At 47.0% G+C, this 16,088-nt stretch overlaps 1 protein-coding gene across 1 annotated transcript in view; it reads right to left on the bottom strand.

The window, feature by feature from the left end:
- The window catches only part of LOC149333613 (arylsulfatase I-like), a 37,112-nt gene extending 22,700 nt beyond the window's left edge, over positions 1-14,412 (bottom strand). Inside the window, exons 1-3 of the mRNA XM_089557762.1 lie at positions 14,295-14,412; positions 12,993-13,104; positions 2,866-2,917 (exon numbers count right to left, since the gene is read on the bottom strand). Coding sequence (XP_089413888.1) covers positions 2,866-2,917; positions 12,993-13,104; positions 14,295-14,403 — 273 coding nt within the window. The 5' untranslated portion in view covers positions 14,404-14,412. The remainder of the gene's footprint in view (positions 1-2,865; positions 2,918-12,992; positions 13,105-14,294) is intronic.
- Positions 14,413-16,088: the final 1,676 nt, after the last annotated feature.

Genomic DNA, 16,088 nt, shown 5'->3' with positions numbered 1-16,088 from the left:
CCCAGCTAGCTGGCGAGCTTTCTCGTCAGGCCCTACCTAGGCGAAGCACGGTGTGTTATTTTTTTTTGTTTTTGCATCATGCTCAGTTCCAGCCTTGTGTGTTTATCTATTCATTTATTTGTTTTGCTTGAGTCAGTTTTCTAGCCACTTTCGTTTCCTGCTGGTTCGTCTATTTTTGTTCTAACGTACCGAGATGTACATAGGCAAACTTCAGCCCGCTCGTGCTTGCTCTTATCTTCTAGAAGGAATAGATTGGATTAGGTGTCGTTTGTACAGCGCGCCTTTTCTCATTTCCGGCCCGACTGTGGGTGGTTGGCTCGTTAAGGAGCCGTGTGTCGCGGTGCGCGAGTTTTGTGCGGCCCGTACGGAGGGGAAGTTGGCGGGGCGTTTGGGGCGATGGGGGGCGGAAAGTGCACCCTTTGAGCCCCGCCGCGGCGCCTCTGAACGCTTCTGATGGGGGGATCGTTGTTGCCGACCAGCGTCCGCGCACGTGCCGGTGTATGCGTGTTTGTGGCTGTGGCTGTGTGCACGCGTAACCATGAACCAAGGTGCCACCTGGGAGTTGTGCCGTTGTGTTCTTCTGCGTGAGCGCGAGGATGAGAATGACCCCTCGCTGTGGCCAAGGTTACACATCAGGACGCCGCCGAACGTCCTCGCCCGTTTCAGCCGGCGTGAAGGGGGTGCACTAACTCTCTTGTGCCGAACGTGATGTCGTGTCCAAGGGCGCGAGGTCAGTGCTCTGCCGCGGCCCCGTCGTCATCAACGCACCCTACATCAACGGAAAGAAGACCGCCATCAGTCGTCGGCCCTCCCAACCCGTTCAACTTGAAGTCTGCGAGCGGTGAGTCGCCGACCGGCCCAGTGGGCCGTACCATCGAACTTTGAGGCTGACATCCACCTGTCACATAGCTCTACAGTTGTATTCACATCTTCTTGTGTACCGTGTATATAATCTGCAAGCTGTTTTGATTTACTGAAGCGTATGGCAGTGTTTGTTTGTTTGCCTTATTTTCCTTTGTTTTCTTACGTTGTTCTGGCTGGGACTGAAATATAGCTAGTTTTTTTTGTGTATTCATTTCTTTATTTTTGGAACTGAAGTGTAGCTTATTTTTTGTGTATTGATTTCTTTATTTTGGCCGCGTGCTTTGCCGATGGGTAGGAAGGCATTTAAGGAGAGGGGGATGTGGGAATCCTGGCTTTCCGCCGTCGCCTTTGCGCGGCTCTGCCGGCCTCCCGCGTTGTTTCTCCTCTTTCCCTTGCTCCCGCCTCAGGCGGTGGAGAGGCGGCTGAGTGACTAATCACTGTCATTTAGCCACAGCTCCGCCCCGGCTCCCCAAGGGCCTTTGCCATTGGCGCCTTTTGGCGGGAATTTGGGATCCGCTTTGGGGCGGCCGCGCACCGCGCGACCGTCCGAGCGGGGCCCAGAGAGAGAGATCCCTCCGAGACATCGTAAGGTGCGTACGCTACTGTTTTGTCCGTGCCGGCCGTTGCCGTTCGGACCAGTGCTTACTCGAGCTCGCCCGCACGTGTCCTCTGACCTGCAGCGGCTCGAGCCTGTCACTCGGGGTCCAGCGACCTCAGACAGGCGTACCTTGCGTTTATTGCCCACTCTCTCTCGCAACCGGCCCAACGGTCGACACGAGAGAGAGATCACAGTACTGCCACGGGGACATTCTCCTGCAGCGGCGTGCTAGCGGCGCGCATTGCTCGAGTCGCTTCGTGCGCGCAGCGGAGCCTTGCTCCTCGCGCGCCCCCGGGACGGGGTGACTATTGAGTGTTTGTGTATCTGCTAGAGGACGACATGAATAAACGTCTCCTTTGTGAACTTGGAGGCCTATTTCTTTGCGGCGAATCGCTCTCCTCCCAGCGGAGGTTGAGTGCGCCGCATCGGTGTCCCAGTGGTGTGTGGTGACGGCTGATCGGGGCCCTTGGCTCGCGCGAAGCTCGAACCCGCGGTGGGTGGTGGCCTGTGTCCACTTAAAAACCCACAGGGCAAAACAAGTTAATTTGTAACCTGTGTGGCGTGAGTACGGTCGTGTACTTTTAGGGCAAAAAGGTTGAGAAAGATTATGCAACCACTCAAATATTGAAAGCATGGTGACCGACATTCTTATCGTGTAACTGAAAGTAAATATCTGACAGGAAAATCGCGTCGGTGTCTTTAACACAGAGGTCCGTTTTATTAAAGGTAACAAGACAAGGCGTCACGCCCAGTGTGTCTGTGCTGCACGAACAAACAGATGTTAGCTGTAACACTTTTCCTACGTTGTATCAGGTAGCTTCAGGATGTGTGCGTCAAGCGTAATTTAGAATTTTTCGGAAACGCCGTTTCTTTTATATTTGATTGCAATGGACTGTGCACTGCCTCCATCGAGGTGCTTTCGAAGCAGCCGTTTCCAGTGCTCTGGCTACGGGTGGCGAAAAAACGCAGTTTCCAGTCTCGATCTTTAGCAAGCGACGTCCGAAGAACTTTTGTAAATGCAGATAAAAATACCTCCACCACTAGGCATGTTAGCTTGTGCTCTTTCAGCGTCCTCCCGGTTCGCTAATAACATATGCTCTTCTCAAGTAATAACACGTGTAGCGCGGCGGTCAGAGTAAGCTGCTAAAATAACATTCCGAGTAGTGAAGAGCAAGGTCTAACGAGCACTCGTAGCCCGCAAGTATACGGAATCAGCGAGGAGAGACATTAACAAGGCCGTCAGTGTTTTTTGTCACCTGCACCTTCTTTTCCAACTTCCATATGCGCTCAGCCTTCGTGGGCGGTTGAAATTATCCTGTTAGTAAGAACAGCGTTGCCACATTCTCTCCCGGATGCTGCTTTTCGTCTCGTGTGGCAGTGTAAACCGAGCGGGATGAACGTACCTGAATTCCCAGCTTGTACGGGTAGCGTCCAGTCAGCAGTGCGACCCTTGTGCTGAAAGCAGATGACACAATTGTTCACGTACCTGGAACTACTTGCTGAAAGCAGAAAGCGTGACTACGTTTTCTTAAATGTCTAAATATTTTGCGAACACCGCATTTAATCCCATTGATTACGTCTTCAAAGACTGCACCAAACAATGCGCCATAATCATTACCGTAGCATATCGCCAGTACTTACACGAGCTCACGTGTATATATTTTATTAGTTTTTTTTTTATAGCGAGAGCTTTACTCCTCGGAGTACAATTTCCGGTTTCGATGTGGATGAAACAATGACATTCAATGCCTCAAATGATCAAGCCGAATTTAACTGCGGGGTATTATGGTCCAAGCTATGGTAGCATGGCCACGTGATCATATCCCTTAGCGAAAAAGAGGATGTGCTAAAAATGCATTTCAAACGTATTGTATTAATTTCATATTTATTTCGCATTTTTTGTCCCTAGGCTTAAACTGCAATACGAATGCTTTCTAAGTATACTAGGAATAATATTTTAAACGTTCTTAAAAATACGTGCAAAGTACATTTTTGCCCGCTTAATATATTTATAATGCATTAAAAATATAATAAAAATATACATTAGCAATATAGTAAAAATATACATTTAATACATTAAAAATGTGTTTACTCGGGCTTAAAAAAAGTCTACTGGGCGGCTCCATGGCATGACCCGGGTTAATTCTTCAACTGGAGAACAAATCTTACACGCGTATTTATCATTAATTAACAGTAGTCTGATATTAGAAGTCACGTGATTGAATGGGAACGGCAGATACCTACACACAGCACACCAAGACGACAGTGACACAGCAAACAACAAATCCTACGACAAGCTCTATGCTTGGCTTGCGGTATATATACCCAGCGAAAGCGACGCACTTTTTTGCACGGTGAGGCCTTTTTTTGCGCAAATACTGTAGACTGCCAAATTATCGCAGAAGTACCCTACTGGTCGCGTTCGAATCTGGGGTTAATTGAGAACGGAATTGCTAGTTGAAACTTGCGTCAGGCCCAGGTCAGGAGTCGAACTGTCAACCAACAGATACATGGGCGTGTAAGGGAGCCGGTCTGCCCTGCCAGACGGGGTCCTTTCCGCTGGCTTATTCGGACCCAGAAGTACCCAAGGCGCTTTTGCTGGTATAATGCTATCACGTTCTCACACGGAAATGTTCGAATGACATTGAGTGGAATGACATTCGAGAATAGAAATGACATTCGGACTCGACTGACTGCCGCGGTGCTGCACGACACTTTCGAAACGCATTCGAAAGCCTCAGCTCGTTTTCAGTGTACAGCGACGACGACGACGGCGGTCACACTCGTCCGACAACGACAGTATATATCATGCTGAACAACAGCATGTAATTATAGTGAAATATCTGGTTTACTATAATATGATTCTAGAAGGACACGTTTTTCAGGCCAACGACACCGACGAATCCGGTCGGCGGACGGTCAGCCTTGTCGGCGGCTGAGCGAGAGCACGGTGATGAGGCGGCGGTGTGTATATGCTCGCGCTTCTAAATGAGCGAAACGAACGGCTATATTTCACGTGTGCACACCTGAACACTCACCAGCGATAAGCGCTTGCCAAATCAATTTCAATCGACGACGGCTCTGTTCCCTTCCGCGACGGCTAGGCCCAGCGAGTTCGCAGGGTTGGATCTGTGATTTCGGCGGTTGTGAAGAGCGAATCACAAGCTTTAGGGTATGCAAATGGTCACCAGGTGTAGTTTTGGCAACAGTGACCTGAAATAAACTATTGCTTACATCGCAGGGCACGCGTACGATGAACGGGAATCACCGGTGTGACCCAGACTGCCGAGCAGTGCTTTAAGGCTGAACTCCATGTACGCGAAAACTCACGCGAACGCGACAGCGGCAAGCGACGAGCGGCACCGTCGCGCGAAGCGAAATACCCGTGTCGCTTGTCCTGTCGCTCGGATCTGCACTCACAGAAAATTTCGCTCGTCGCCCGGAAGTTGCCAACGCGATTAGCCAATAGCAGCTAACCTGGCAGCGTACGTCACTACCGAGCCTCTTGCCGGCTCTGGCAAAGATGGCGCTGGCTCTGGCCGGGAATCTTGCTTCACCACCGATTCGTCGTTGTCGCTACGCTGTGCCCCACGTTCAGGGCAAACTAAATGCTCACGAAGCTTTCGCTTTCTCTGAACTTGCGTCAACCACAAAATTTTAGCGATAAAACACCCCAGATTTTCAGATTGCTTGTGTTTACTGTGCTGCTAGGCTTAGCGAGTATGCGTCGTTTGAGGTCAGAGAGCGCGCGAGGTTCAAACAGGTGTGCGCCCCACGTTCAGGCAACAAGGCGGCGCCCGTGACAATAACATAAAATGACATGCAATGACATACAATGACAAAGCTGTAAACACGTTTTAGTTGACATTTTTCTGCACAAAATTGTAATCCTTGCAAATAATGTGACTCTTGTTATAAACGCAAACAGCTTTGCGTTGTATTATGCCAGCAACACTGATCGCCGTCTCCGTTTCGCGTTCGCGTTGTCGCTATGCATGGAGTTTGGCCGGTGGGCGAAGGAGCGACAGCCAGCCGTCGTCGCCGCGCCGCCTCGTCGCGTCGCTTACTTTTTCGCGTACATGGAGCTCAGTCTTTACGGCCAGCAGCGTCGTCGCCGTCGCTAGCTTGTGGATAACAAGTTAGGCCGTTTCAGTTAAAGCGAACAGTCGCCAGACATACTTCTCGATAAAGTAGTTTAAAAAAAAGTACTGGTCACGTCGGAGAAAGCCGGGACAAGAAGCGAGAAGCGCCAGTCCTGCGCGATGCCAACAACCCGGCTTTCTCAGGCGTGCGATGGCATCATCGCTTCCCACACATTGTCGCACTGCGTAAACAAGCACGAGTACAACCAGTAAAAAAGAAAACAGATTGTTTAATAGAACGAAAGCGCAGATTGCGTTGTATGTTATGTAAACAAGCGATGTAAACAACAGTATGAGTGCAGTCGTCCTCATCGGCGCACTCCCGGGGAAATTTCATGCTGACGCGGTTAATATCATTGGCGTAATATTATCTTCAAGCACTCCCTTAGAGAGAACACGTGTAGCATCATTAGATGACATTCGGCTGGAAGGCATTCGAAGCGCCCTTGTAGCAGGGGTATAAGTGGTGATCACCTTCCTGCTAGAACTTACCATAAACGAAAGGATGACAAGGAAGGGAAAGTTTTCACTCTTCGCTGAAACGTTATTTCGAGCCCTAGATTGTTCCACGGTAGCTTGAAGTGTAATGCAAATATGTTTACGCGGACAACCCACTTGTTAGAATTTAAATATACTTCAGACGGATTAATTGCGTATTTGCGAAAGTACACTTTAAATAGATGGCCAGCACCAAAATGCGATGTCCCGAAACTCGATTTTGAGCGTTAGATTGTTCAACGACAGCTTGTAGTGCGCTGCAAACATGCTAATGCGGACTGCCAATTTGCTAGAATTTTGATCTTGTTTGGACGAATTAATTGCGTATTTACGGAAGTACACTTCAAATACATTGACGACACGCAAATGCCATTTCCCGAAACGCGATTTCGAGCACTCGACTGTTCAACGGCAGCTAGAAGTGTGCAACGACGTTTAAAAGGACTGCCCGTTTGTTAGAATTGAAGTATATTTCGGATGAATTAATTTCATATTTACGAAAGTTCACTTTTAATACATTGACAAGATGCTAAAACTGCATACATATACGTTTACAAGGGCTGCCCGTTTTCTAGAATTGAAGTATACTTTTGATGAATTAATTTCATATTTCCGGAAATACACTTTTAATGCACTGACAAGATGCTAAAACTGCATACATATTTTTTCACGTATTTGAAAAGTGCTCGAAGTATGCTTTAAGTGAGGTATTTTTGGCACATTTTAAAAATATATTTCGAATACCAAGCATGAAATTTCAGAAACGTATTTCCGACATATTTTTAGTGCATTCATGAATACAAAATATGTTTAAAATACATTTTAAATAGTCCACCGCATATTCCAAACGTATTAGTTTTTGCTAAGGGATGACTATGACCACTGGGCACTTGACCTTGACCTTGAAATTTGATTTGAGGCAGTGCAGACCATGGTTAACAGAGCTTTCGCTCCTATAACTAAGTTCAAGACACGTTGAACCCCAGCCATTTTTTGCCTTGAACGAGTTCAGAATAGAACGCCCTACTGATGAATTGACCTTTTTTGTCATCCAACGACTGAAGAGTCATGTGTTGTACTGCGCGTTGCTTTTTCATGGTTAATTACCAGCGTTCTGCGTGTGGTGTTAGTACATTCCACCAGTTTTAAGGACGTCTCCTGCTTGTGCATTCTAGGCCTGCGGTAATTTTGTAAATAACGTAAGTGAAACACCGTTAAACCAATTTTGGTGAGTATACGGTCCTTCATTGCGGTTGCAGGGAAAAAGGGGTCACGCATTGTACCGTTCGCAGCTTGTTTTCTTTTGCCCTACGCCAACGGTAGCGGCTCTCAGTCGCAACAGGTCTATCAGCGACCGAACAGTATCAGTAACCAGCCCTTGTAAGCAGAGCGGGGTGTCCAATAGCAAATATGTAAAAGAATGCACCAGGATAGGAATCGTTAACGAATCTCGCACCGGGCATTTTAAGAGATAAGATCGCCGAGATTAAGAAACACTGCTATTGAAATTTCGCCATGTAGAAAATATTGTAAACATCTACCAAAAATTCTGCCAGAAAACGCAGTAGTCATGTGAGCTCACTATAAAACACGAATATTCAGATAGGTTCTGATGGGCTGAAATGAGCTCTTCACTGAGCATGCGCGGCTGCGCAGACAGTGTAGCAGTTCAAAGCTTAGTTTCAAAAAAAAAGTAGCAGTGCATGCAGCAGAGATGATTGTGTTTCAGCAGAGCGCCGCAGGAGACGTAATTTGCGACGCCTGTACACGTATACCGAGAGTTGTACGTGTACAGCGGCTGTTCCGCTTTAATATAAGCCGAAAAGTTAGTCGTTTCGCTCACTGTAATATCTACATAAAAATACGAGTGCACGCAGGACTACGGAGATTTGATCGTAAAAAAACTTATTTTCTCCGCAAAAAAGCCCCCACACAAAAAATCGCGGCTTTTCACATAGTATACAACAACATACATGCCTCTGCTCTACAACTAAGTCAGTAACTGCGAAAGAATGGCATTTGTAAAAATTTTTACCAAATGAACCTCCGCCCGGACACAGGCAGTTAAAAAGACTTTTTATTTTCACGCTATTTTATGATCATTTCAGAAGAATGCAAAGGATGGAAAAGTAGGCTAAAGAGAAAAGGTATTTTTTATACCGTGCACTGTGCCCAAAATTAAAAGGGGTGCCATACATCGTGCGATGGCGAAGAAGAGTGACTCTTTTCTGCTATTACTTCCTGCTATGCACCCTGGCCAATAACCCGCCGTGGGTATGTGCCATTAAGGCTGAAGACATCATCATCATCATCAATAACTTCCGCTTCCAAGTACAGAGTCGCGACAACGTATATCGGTGTAAGGCCGCCACTCATTGCCAGCTGCAACCCTTTTGCAGGACCCCTGCACCCGAGAGCCCCCCCCCCCCCCCCCCCAAGCACACTGCAGATGGGGAGTTGGACATGGTCTTTTGACGCACCGCCGCTATCTTCAGGGGGCCCCCTTAAGCCTGGCCCGCATTGAGCGTTTTTTACCCGCGAAATCGCGCCGCGCGCCCGACGCCCGCGCCGGCGTCGACGAATTCACTCCCGCATGGTCAGCAGCAGAGCGGCGCGCGCTACGGGCGCGTTACGGGTTACGTTGACAAGATGGCGGTGCCCTGCTCGTCCACTTCGGAATAAATACATGTCACCGCTGTATTCTTCGACGTGATAGCTCGCTCAAATGGTAGCGGTTCGCTTTTATTCCGCCTACTCTAGCCCACGCGTAGAGGTATAAGCGATAACTAGACCTTGTTTTTCAGATAATTTGGCGATTTTCAAGCTCTTAGGCCTAACTAAATACAGTGTGTTTACCTCGCAAGAACGACACCTGGTGAAGCAGTTGTCTAGCTTTTAGTCACTCGCCACATTTTCATCTATTTGCACTTTTTCTTCTTGGAACGAAAAAAGGCTCGCAACGCACCCATCGTAGTTATCAGTAATTACGGATAAAAAATTTCTTCAACACAGTGTTGATGTGCTTTGGCGTCTTGTCACTAGATGGCGCTACCTGAGGGACGGCGCGGCCAGCTAGAAGCGACTCCTCCGAAAGACAACACGCTGCTCGGCCGTTTCGGCCGAGAAACCCGAAGCCCAAGCCCCGGTACTATAGTGAACTAGAACTCGGTACCCTGGGAGCGCCAAACGCCCGTCTTTCCGGGAAGCACGACGCTGTTGAGAAGCGACGCAGCTACAGTGCCAGAGAGAGCTCGCGAGCGCGTCTCTCGGCCGGCGTGGCTCTGTCCGGAGTCACGTGACGCCCGCTCCGGCTCTCATTGGCCCTCTGTCGCTGCCCTCTCCCGGCGTCGGCGCGGCGTCGACGTTTTTTTCTGTTTCGACAGAACCCGACGATTTGGAAAAAACGTCCTCTCCGGCGGCAAAAAAACGCTCCGGTGCCGTCGACGCCGACGAATCGCCCGGAAAAACGCTCCATGCGGGCCACGCTTTACGCCGTAGGCTATCGTCGGAAAGACACCCGATGTCCCGCAGCTCCCTACGCTGCCGCGGGGCCTAACGTAGGCGTCTTTGAAGGAGGGTGATTAGGAGCTCCGATTAAGCTAATTAAGGCGTATCTTTAAACATCCTGACCCAAAGTGTGGGAAAACAGGAACCATACCTTATCTGGTATGCTAAGGCGGCAAAGAGCACCCATGAAAAGACGATTACCGCTGTCTGTGCTGTACCGGCTTTGTGGCCATTTTCCTTTCTCTCTTGTTGCTTATGGACGACAAGCACTGATGACGGTTAGGTACGCATCATTGTCAAGAACTTGACTTGCAACGCAGTGGAGAAGGGGGCGGCGGTGTGCTTGAGACAAGTCGGAAGAAGAGCCCCGATGGGAGCGGACGTAGATGCCCTTACCGAAGAGAGAGCGGTGTCGTATTTGTTTTTGATTTTGTTTGTGCTCTTAGCGAGACCCTGGGTTCGAGGCTGAGCCCAACCCACGGGGTTGGTTCCACCTCGCATGATATGTTTGATTGCAGAATTGATGCTTGGGGCGGGCCACTGAAAATGACCGCCCCTATTTCTTTGTAAAGTAACGGTTTAAGAATCGAAGTGAACGAATGGAGTCCAGTCTGAGCTGGGGCTCTATGCTTGCCATGTAACGCAGTGCTACTTAGGCTCTAACCTGCTAGGTCGATGAGTAAAGTAGCGCAAAGTTTTGTTGTTTTTGTAAATTCATTCCTGCTTCTTCCAGTTTTACTCTCTGCATGTATGCTGTAAATATATGCTCTTCTGTCATCATCATCTACAAGCACGCCTCCTGGTCTTCTTCCACGCCGAACTACACTAGAGGAAGGGTTTAGAAACCTTCTTTATAGAAACGAACAGATCATAAGTTCAACTATCATTCTTTTCGAGAATGAACAACAGAAAACGGGTGGGGGGGGGGGGGGGACGCAGTGCTCAGAAATTTTTTTGGGGTGTTCTGACACCAAATAATACTCTAAAGAAAGAGCAAGATAAAATGAAATTCTCAGGTGGAAACTTAGGTGTACTTTCCCGCATAATATCCACGTGGACCAGCTCACGTGAATACATAATAACCCGTATCAACGTGGAAGCCATAATGCGATGCGGAAGCTTCGATGCATCCATAAATTACATCGACAATAAGTAGGTGGTTTCATATTGATGTAATAATTGCCGACAACCAACTCATGACAGGGTATTTCAGACAAAACTTCTCTGAGGCTGTTATGTCACAAAAATGAATTGTATGCGAAAATCTTGAGCGTTCTTAACTTGAATGTCCGGACCCAATTGGGAGTCAAAACTATGTACTGTTAATTACAGTCGTTGCAATGCCTTAGAGGAAAAGTGCGCTTAACTTATTCCAGTTACAAGCGCATAGAAAGCTTAAGGATAACGAAAACCAGTCTAAACTTACCTTCCTTAATCCTTTTTATCAATTCCTTTATTCTGTGCTTCTTTCACCACCATCAACACTATTTCACGACCACCTTACTCTATTATAAACCACTTCAGTTTAGTTTCCACACTTCTCACCTCGCAGTGGTCTTCCAGAATAGTGTCGTACGGTTTTCGTGCGCGAAACATACTCTGCTCGACTGATAGGGATGCATCAAAACATTCTAACGCACTCTGCAGTATTATCAGATTCCTATCTCATTATGCGTTTCACCACGCATCTATGTCTCCAATACAAGGCCGTGACAGATTCTTAAGTACCTGTTTCTGTGTTTTACTGACTTTCTCCGGTGCAGGAGCAAGACACCAAGTGTGTCATTTTTCTAACAGCCATTTTTTGTTTATGCTTGGTACCGCGTTCATGCTTATTATGTTAAGGCCATCTGCTGTGTAATGAATCGCGCTTGTGGATAGGCAAAAGCCTGAATAGGTAACTAAAAAATTAACTTATAAATGTTGCTGTCCTATTGTGTGTTACAAATTCTTGCCGTGGAAGCACATTTAGTGCATAATTCCAAGGCTGCGACAAACACTGCAGAACTGACTTAGTTACTACCGCATAACAGAAACACATAACTGAACGACGCTTCGCAGCTGCATGACTGCAGAAGAACAAAAAAGCCAGTTCTGTCGCACCGACAGGCATTATCGTCATTACAATCAATAAGCCACAATACATCATAAAGATTTGTTTTCCGACGAGAAGATTTCTTTCGGCCTTTCTAACAGCGTTTCAGTGCAAAAGCACTATTCAAGATCAGCTTCGCTGGCAACTGCACGAGAGCCCTAGGCTATACCCCGCAGCCGAACACGCCTGGTGTTAAACTCATTGCCACGGAGCAGCGCGCAACCACGATAACAAGGAAGGAGAGGACACACAGCAAAGCGCTGGACTATCAATTGAGGTTTATTCGGGAAAAAAAAAATCTTCTAAACGTCGCTGTTCTCCACGCTAAGGGGTTGCACAACACCCAGAAGCGGCCAAACATTCGTTTTAAAATGTCATTGTTCAGCAAGTCAAGGGGTTATACAACGTGTGGCAATGGTACATCAAAATTCATCAAAAAGTCTCAATAAAAGTGAATTCCTTCTTATGCAAGGTCGCACAAACTTGCCGCGGAAAGTGGACGCGTTGATGTGTAGAACGGCGATGTTTAAAAGAAGTTCCCCCTCCTCCCCCCAATAAACCTCAGTGGATAGTCCAGAGCTTTGTTGTGTGTCCTTTTTTGTCTGTCGTCGTTGCGCGCTGCTCCGTAGCAATGAATCCATGAAAACTTGCCCAGTTAGCCGTTCGTTTAAACTGCAACACACCCTCGCGCTGTGCATTGCACATCATCCTCTTCATCAACGATTACTACTATCAAACTAATATTCGCGCTTTGACCTATGGGGCGGTAGTAACAGAGAGGCGTGCGCCGAATGCGTTGTCGTGGACAATGTTGTTGCAGAAACACGGCGCTAGAGCAATACGCTTTGGCGTTGACAACATTGCATAGGCAGCCGGCGTAGATTGTAAGTTGGAAATAAAGATGAAAAAGTTGAAGACACGCGTAACTGGCTCCCTGGGTACGTGAAAACCTTAATCGTGTATTGAGGTACGTGGCGGTGGTTTCAACGTGCAAAAAACTGCTTTCCCACAGTATTTCGTGCTTAGCAATGCTAAACCGCCAGCCATTTTTTTCCTTTTTTTACGCTGTTTTCTTATCCCAGCTGTGCTGCCTTTTTTTGATTCACGCGTTTTAGGAAGCCCCATAGAAAAAAGAAACGTGAAGGTTCCGGTGCCGAGGAAAGCGCCCTCATCATGCCCTTGTCTCTTTTCAAACTTTTCCCTGGTGACACGCGTCTCTAATTCTGATACTGGTAACCACATCGACCGCTTGCCAAAAATCTTCCCGCAGATTACGAATCGTACTTACGGAGTACAGGTGGGTAGGGCATAGTGCTGATCAAGAATGACTCCTTCCCTCGCCAGCCGTTCCAAGTTGGGGCTCTCCATTTTCTCGTTGTGCCAGGAGACGTCGTTCCATCCTGCGATAAAGATCAGCCAATCGCCAACAGCGGCCAATTATTTCGTATGAATAATGTATTTCGTTGTTTCTAGCTATAGCCTGGTTATCCATTGTCAAAGCAATATTTTTCAGATAATTTCGAAAAGTGATTACGCATGCTGTTTTTTTTTCTCCAGTGTGTTGCTTAGGCAGCCGTCACAGGGCACTGCAGTTTTCAGAGACAGTTGCAATGAAATCCTTGAACGGCCAATTGCTCTGATGACCGTTCTCATTGTTCTTAATGCTTTTGCAATTATGTGAAGAGGAGAAGGGAAGTGTGACGAAGAGTCTTTGTATGACTGTGGCAGTGTGTGTCGTATTTTCGGAACAACTTCGTGAGCGATTTCCCGGTTTTTTTTTAATGATCTGCAACCTCCCCATTGAATATTTCTGTGTGAGTCGAATAGTTGAAATGGTGAATGATTATCGTATGTGTCAAGGTAAATTAGAATGAATAAATATGTACCTACCCCTACTCTCAGCGACACCGCAAATACTGTTTCTGCATTATTTCTGCGATATTGACAGCGTTCCCCTTTGTTCTGTTCGTATTGCAGTTCTGCGCCCTGGGCAGGTTATCACAGGAGTTAAATCTACAAGGACAATGGAAGGATTCACGCGAAGAAAAGAAAGCAAAACGACGCCCAGTGAAGTTGAAAATGAAAGCGCTAGCAGCGGTAAACGTGCTGGTTGGCAATAGAATGTAGAAGGTACTTGGGCAACTCCGAAAAGAATCGGAGGTAAAGACGAGAACGATAACGAGGGGAAAAGGTGCGAACTTCACCTAAAGTTCACCAATATGAGAGCGCTGTATCGCACATCCAAATTTGCGTTGCCCTAAGGAGCACAACAAACACAGGTAGGTCCTCATTGGTCGAGTCATGGCACTGTCCGCACATACAGACGTGGACCCCGCATGTAGCGCTCTTAGCACTGGAATTACTGTTAAACAGGGCGACTCATAGAAAGCGTTCGCACTGATCCCCGTATTCAACCCCACCACATGCACGCCATTGGTTTGCATGTTTAGTTCCGCAAGCCGTGGTCTCAAGCGCACGAGTTCCCCACAGTGGAGGGAGATGGCGCTGCACTGCAGAAAAAGAGGGTGGTTAGGCCTAGCGGCGCCTGTGCATTATAGAAATACACGTGACTCACATCTCGGGTGCTTACCCAAATCGTCGGCGACGATGAAGACGATGTTTGGAGGTCGGCTTTGCTTTTGAGTGGATGCGAATTGAAGAAGCACCAGTTGCCAAAGAGCATGGAGAAGCCTTGTCATGACGGCCTCTGGAAAATGGGTGCTGAATGGCCCTGAGAATGGCAGAGGCCTGCACGAAAGCATTTATTTACCTCCTTAATTATTCCAGCTCTAAGGGTAACTTAGACATTCTAGGTAGTAGTCGGTACGAGGGAAAACTGGATGGAGAATTGGTATGAGTGGAAACTCCATGGAGAATTCGCTACCATGTCGTAACGTGGCATATCGTTTCGAAAGCGTGAAAAAAAGTGTGGTTGTAGTAAATGGGTGGCGTTTGCCTAGAAAGGCGATTAAATTATTTTAAAGTACGGGGGCACAAATGATCTATGTACAGCTTGTACATAATAATTATGATTTCATGTTGGTGCGTCACTGTAACGACCATGAGAAATGAGCTGGAACACACAATTAGATTGGAAAGAGTCCAGTTCTTATTTCTCAAATAACTTTGAAGAGCTGTTGCTGTTAATCTTGTGGAGATCAAGATAGAAATAAATACAAGATGCAGCAGACATATATAACTGTTTTGCATTCCAGAGACACTGGGTACCTCCTCGCATTTACGTATAGCACACGACATTGAAGAATAGAAGTTTCAGACAAATATAGATGAAATAATTAAATCGCGCAGCTGCAGCCTGAACCCACATTTCATCTCCTCGCAGCATAAATGTTTCGTATCTAGAAATATTGTGTTGGGTAGCATGGCACATAGGCAGCTAAGGCCATCATGCGTCAAACCCAAGTATATAGAAATAGTTGATAAACATGCATTATAACCATACATTATTGGTAAACAAGTATTTTCATGAGGTAAAGATTGCTAGGATATAAATCTCAAATATACGCACTGTTAGGAAAAACGCTGTGCGTCTGAAGTATGCGGAAAACGAATATAAAACTAGGCTTAAAAGCTTCATCAATTTCTAGCTACACACCGATAACTCTTATTCGGGGCCTCTCCCGGTACTCCGCCTTGAGAAATTAGAACCCGTATAACTCCGCCACATGATCCCTGTTCGATTTTTATGATGCGGGTGAAAGGCTACGTTAATTATTTCTTTTTTTTTATTTATACTGTGAGGAATGCGCAGTGGAATACACCTTGTTTTAAAGCGGCATCGCGCCCAAAACATCATTTTGCTGGCGTGATGGGGATGCCATATATAACTTCAAGCCTGAGCTTCTGGGTAATTGACATTGTCGCGCAAATTATTGCTGTCGGTCGCAAGTCTCGCGTTTAGCATGTGAAGACTTCACCCTGAGAGCGATATTTCTGCGATGCAGCATTGCTACAGAGTTAACAGTGAATGCAATAAGAGATAATCCCACTGCTGTAAGCTCAGGCGGGATCTCCAATGTTAAAAACACCCGTTGATAACACAACTACTACCGAAGTACATTTATTTTTTATGTGATTAGGAATATCTACGTGATAGTTCTAAACGGTTGGTGCCGTCTCTGCTCAAAAGTATAGTAAAGCTTGGAGGCTCCCTTTAAGCTGCAGATTTAAGGAGCTTTCCTTGGGAAAAACGGCGCCGTAGTTGGCTCGGTAAATCTTAGACACGAACGCACCCTCTCATCCGCAAAGATAATTTGGTCACCGCTTCCAAATCCCTGCATTGCTAACTATGTTAGCTCACCCGCTTACTTTAAGTGCCGCTCAACACGGGCCAACCTCAAACGCTGCCCATTCTTCTGCCCTA

The sequence above is a fragment of the Amblyomma mixtum genome, chromosome 8, assembly GCF_055824585.1.
Source record: "Amblyomma mixtum isolate Tamu chromosome 8, ASM5582458v1, whole genome shotgun sequence".
NCBI lineage: Eukaryota > Metazoa > Arthropoda > Arachnida > Ixodida > Ixodidae > Amblyomma > Amblyomma mixtum.
The sequence above is the reverse complement of the archived record's forward strand: the minus strand, read 5'-3'. Positions and strand labels throughout refer to the sequence as shown.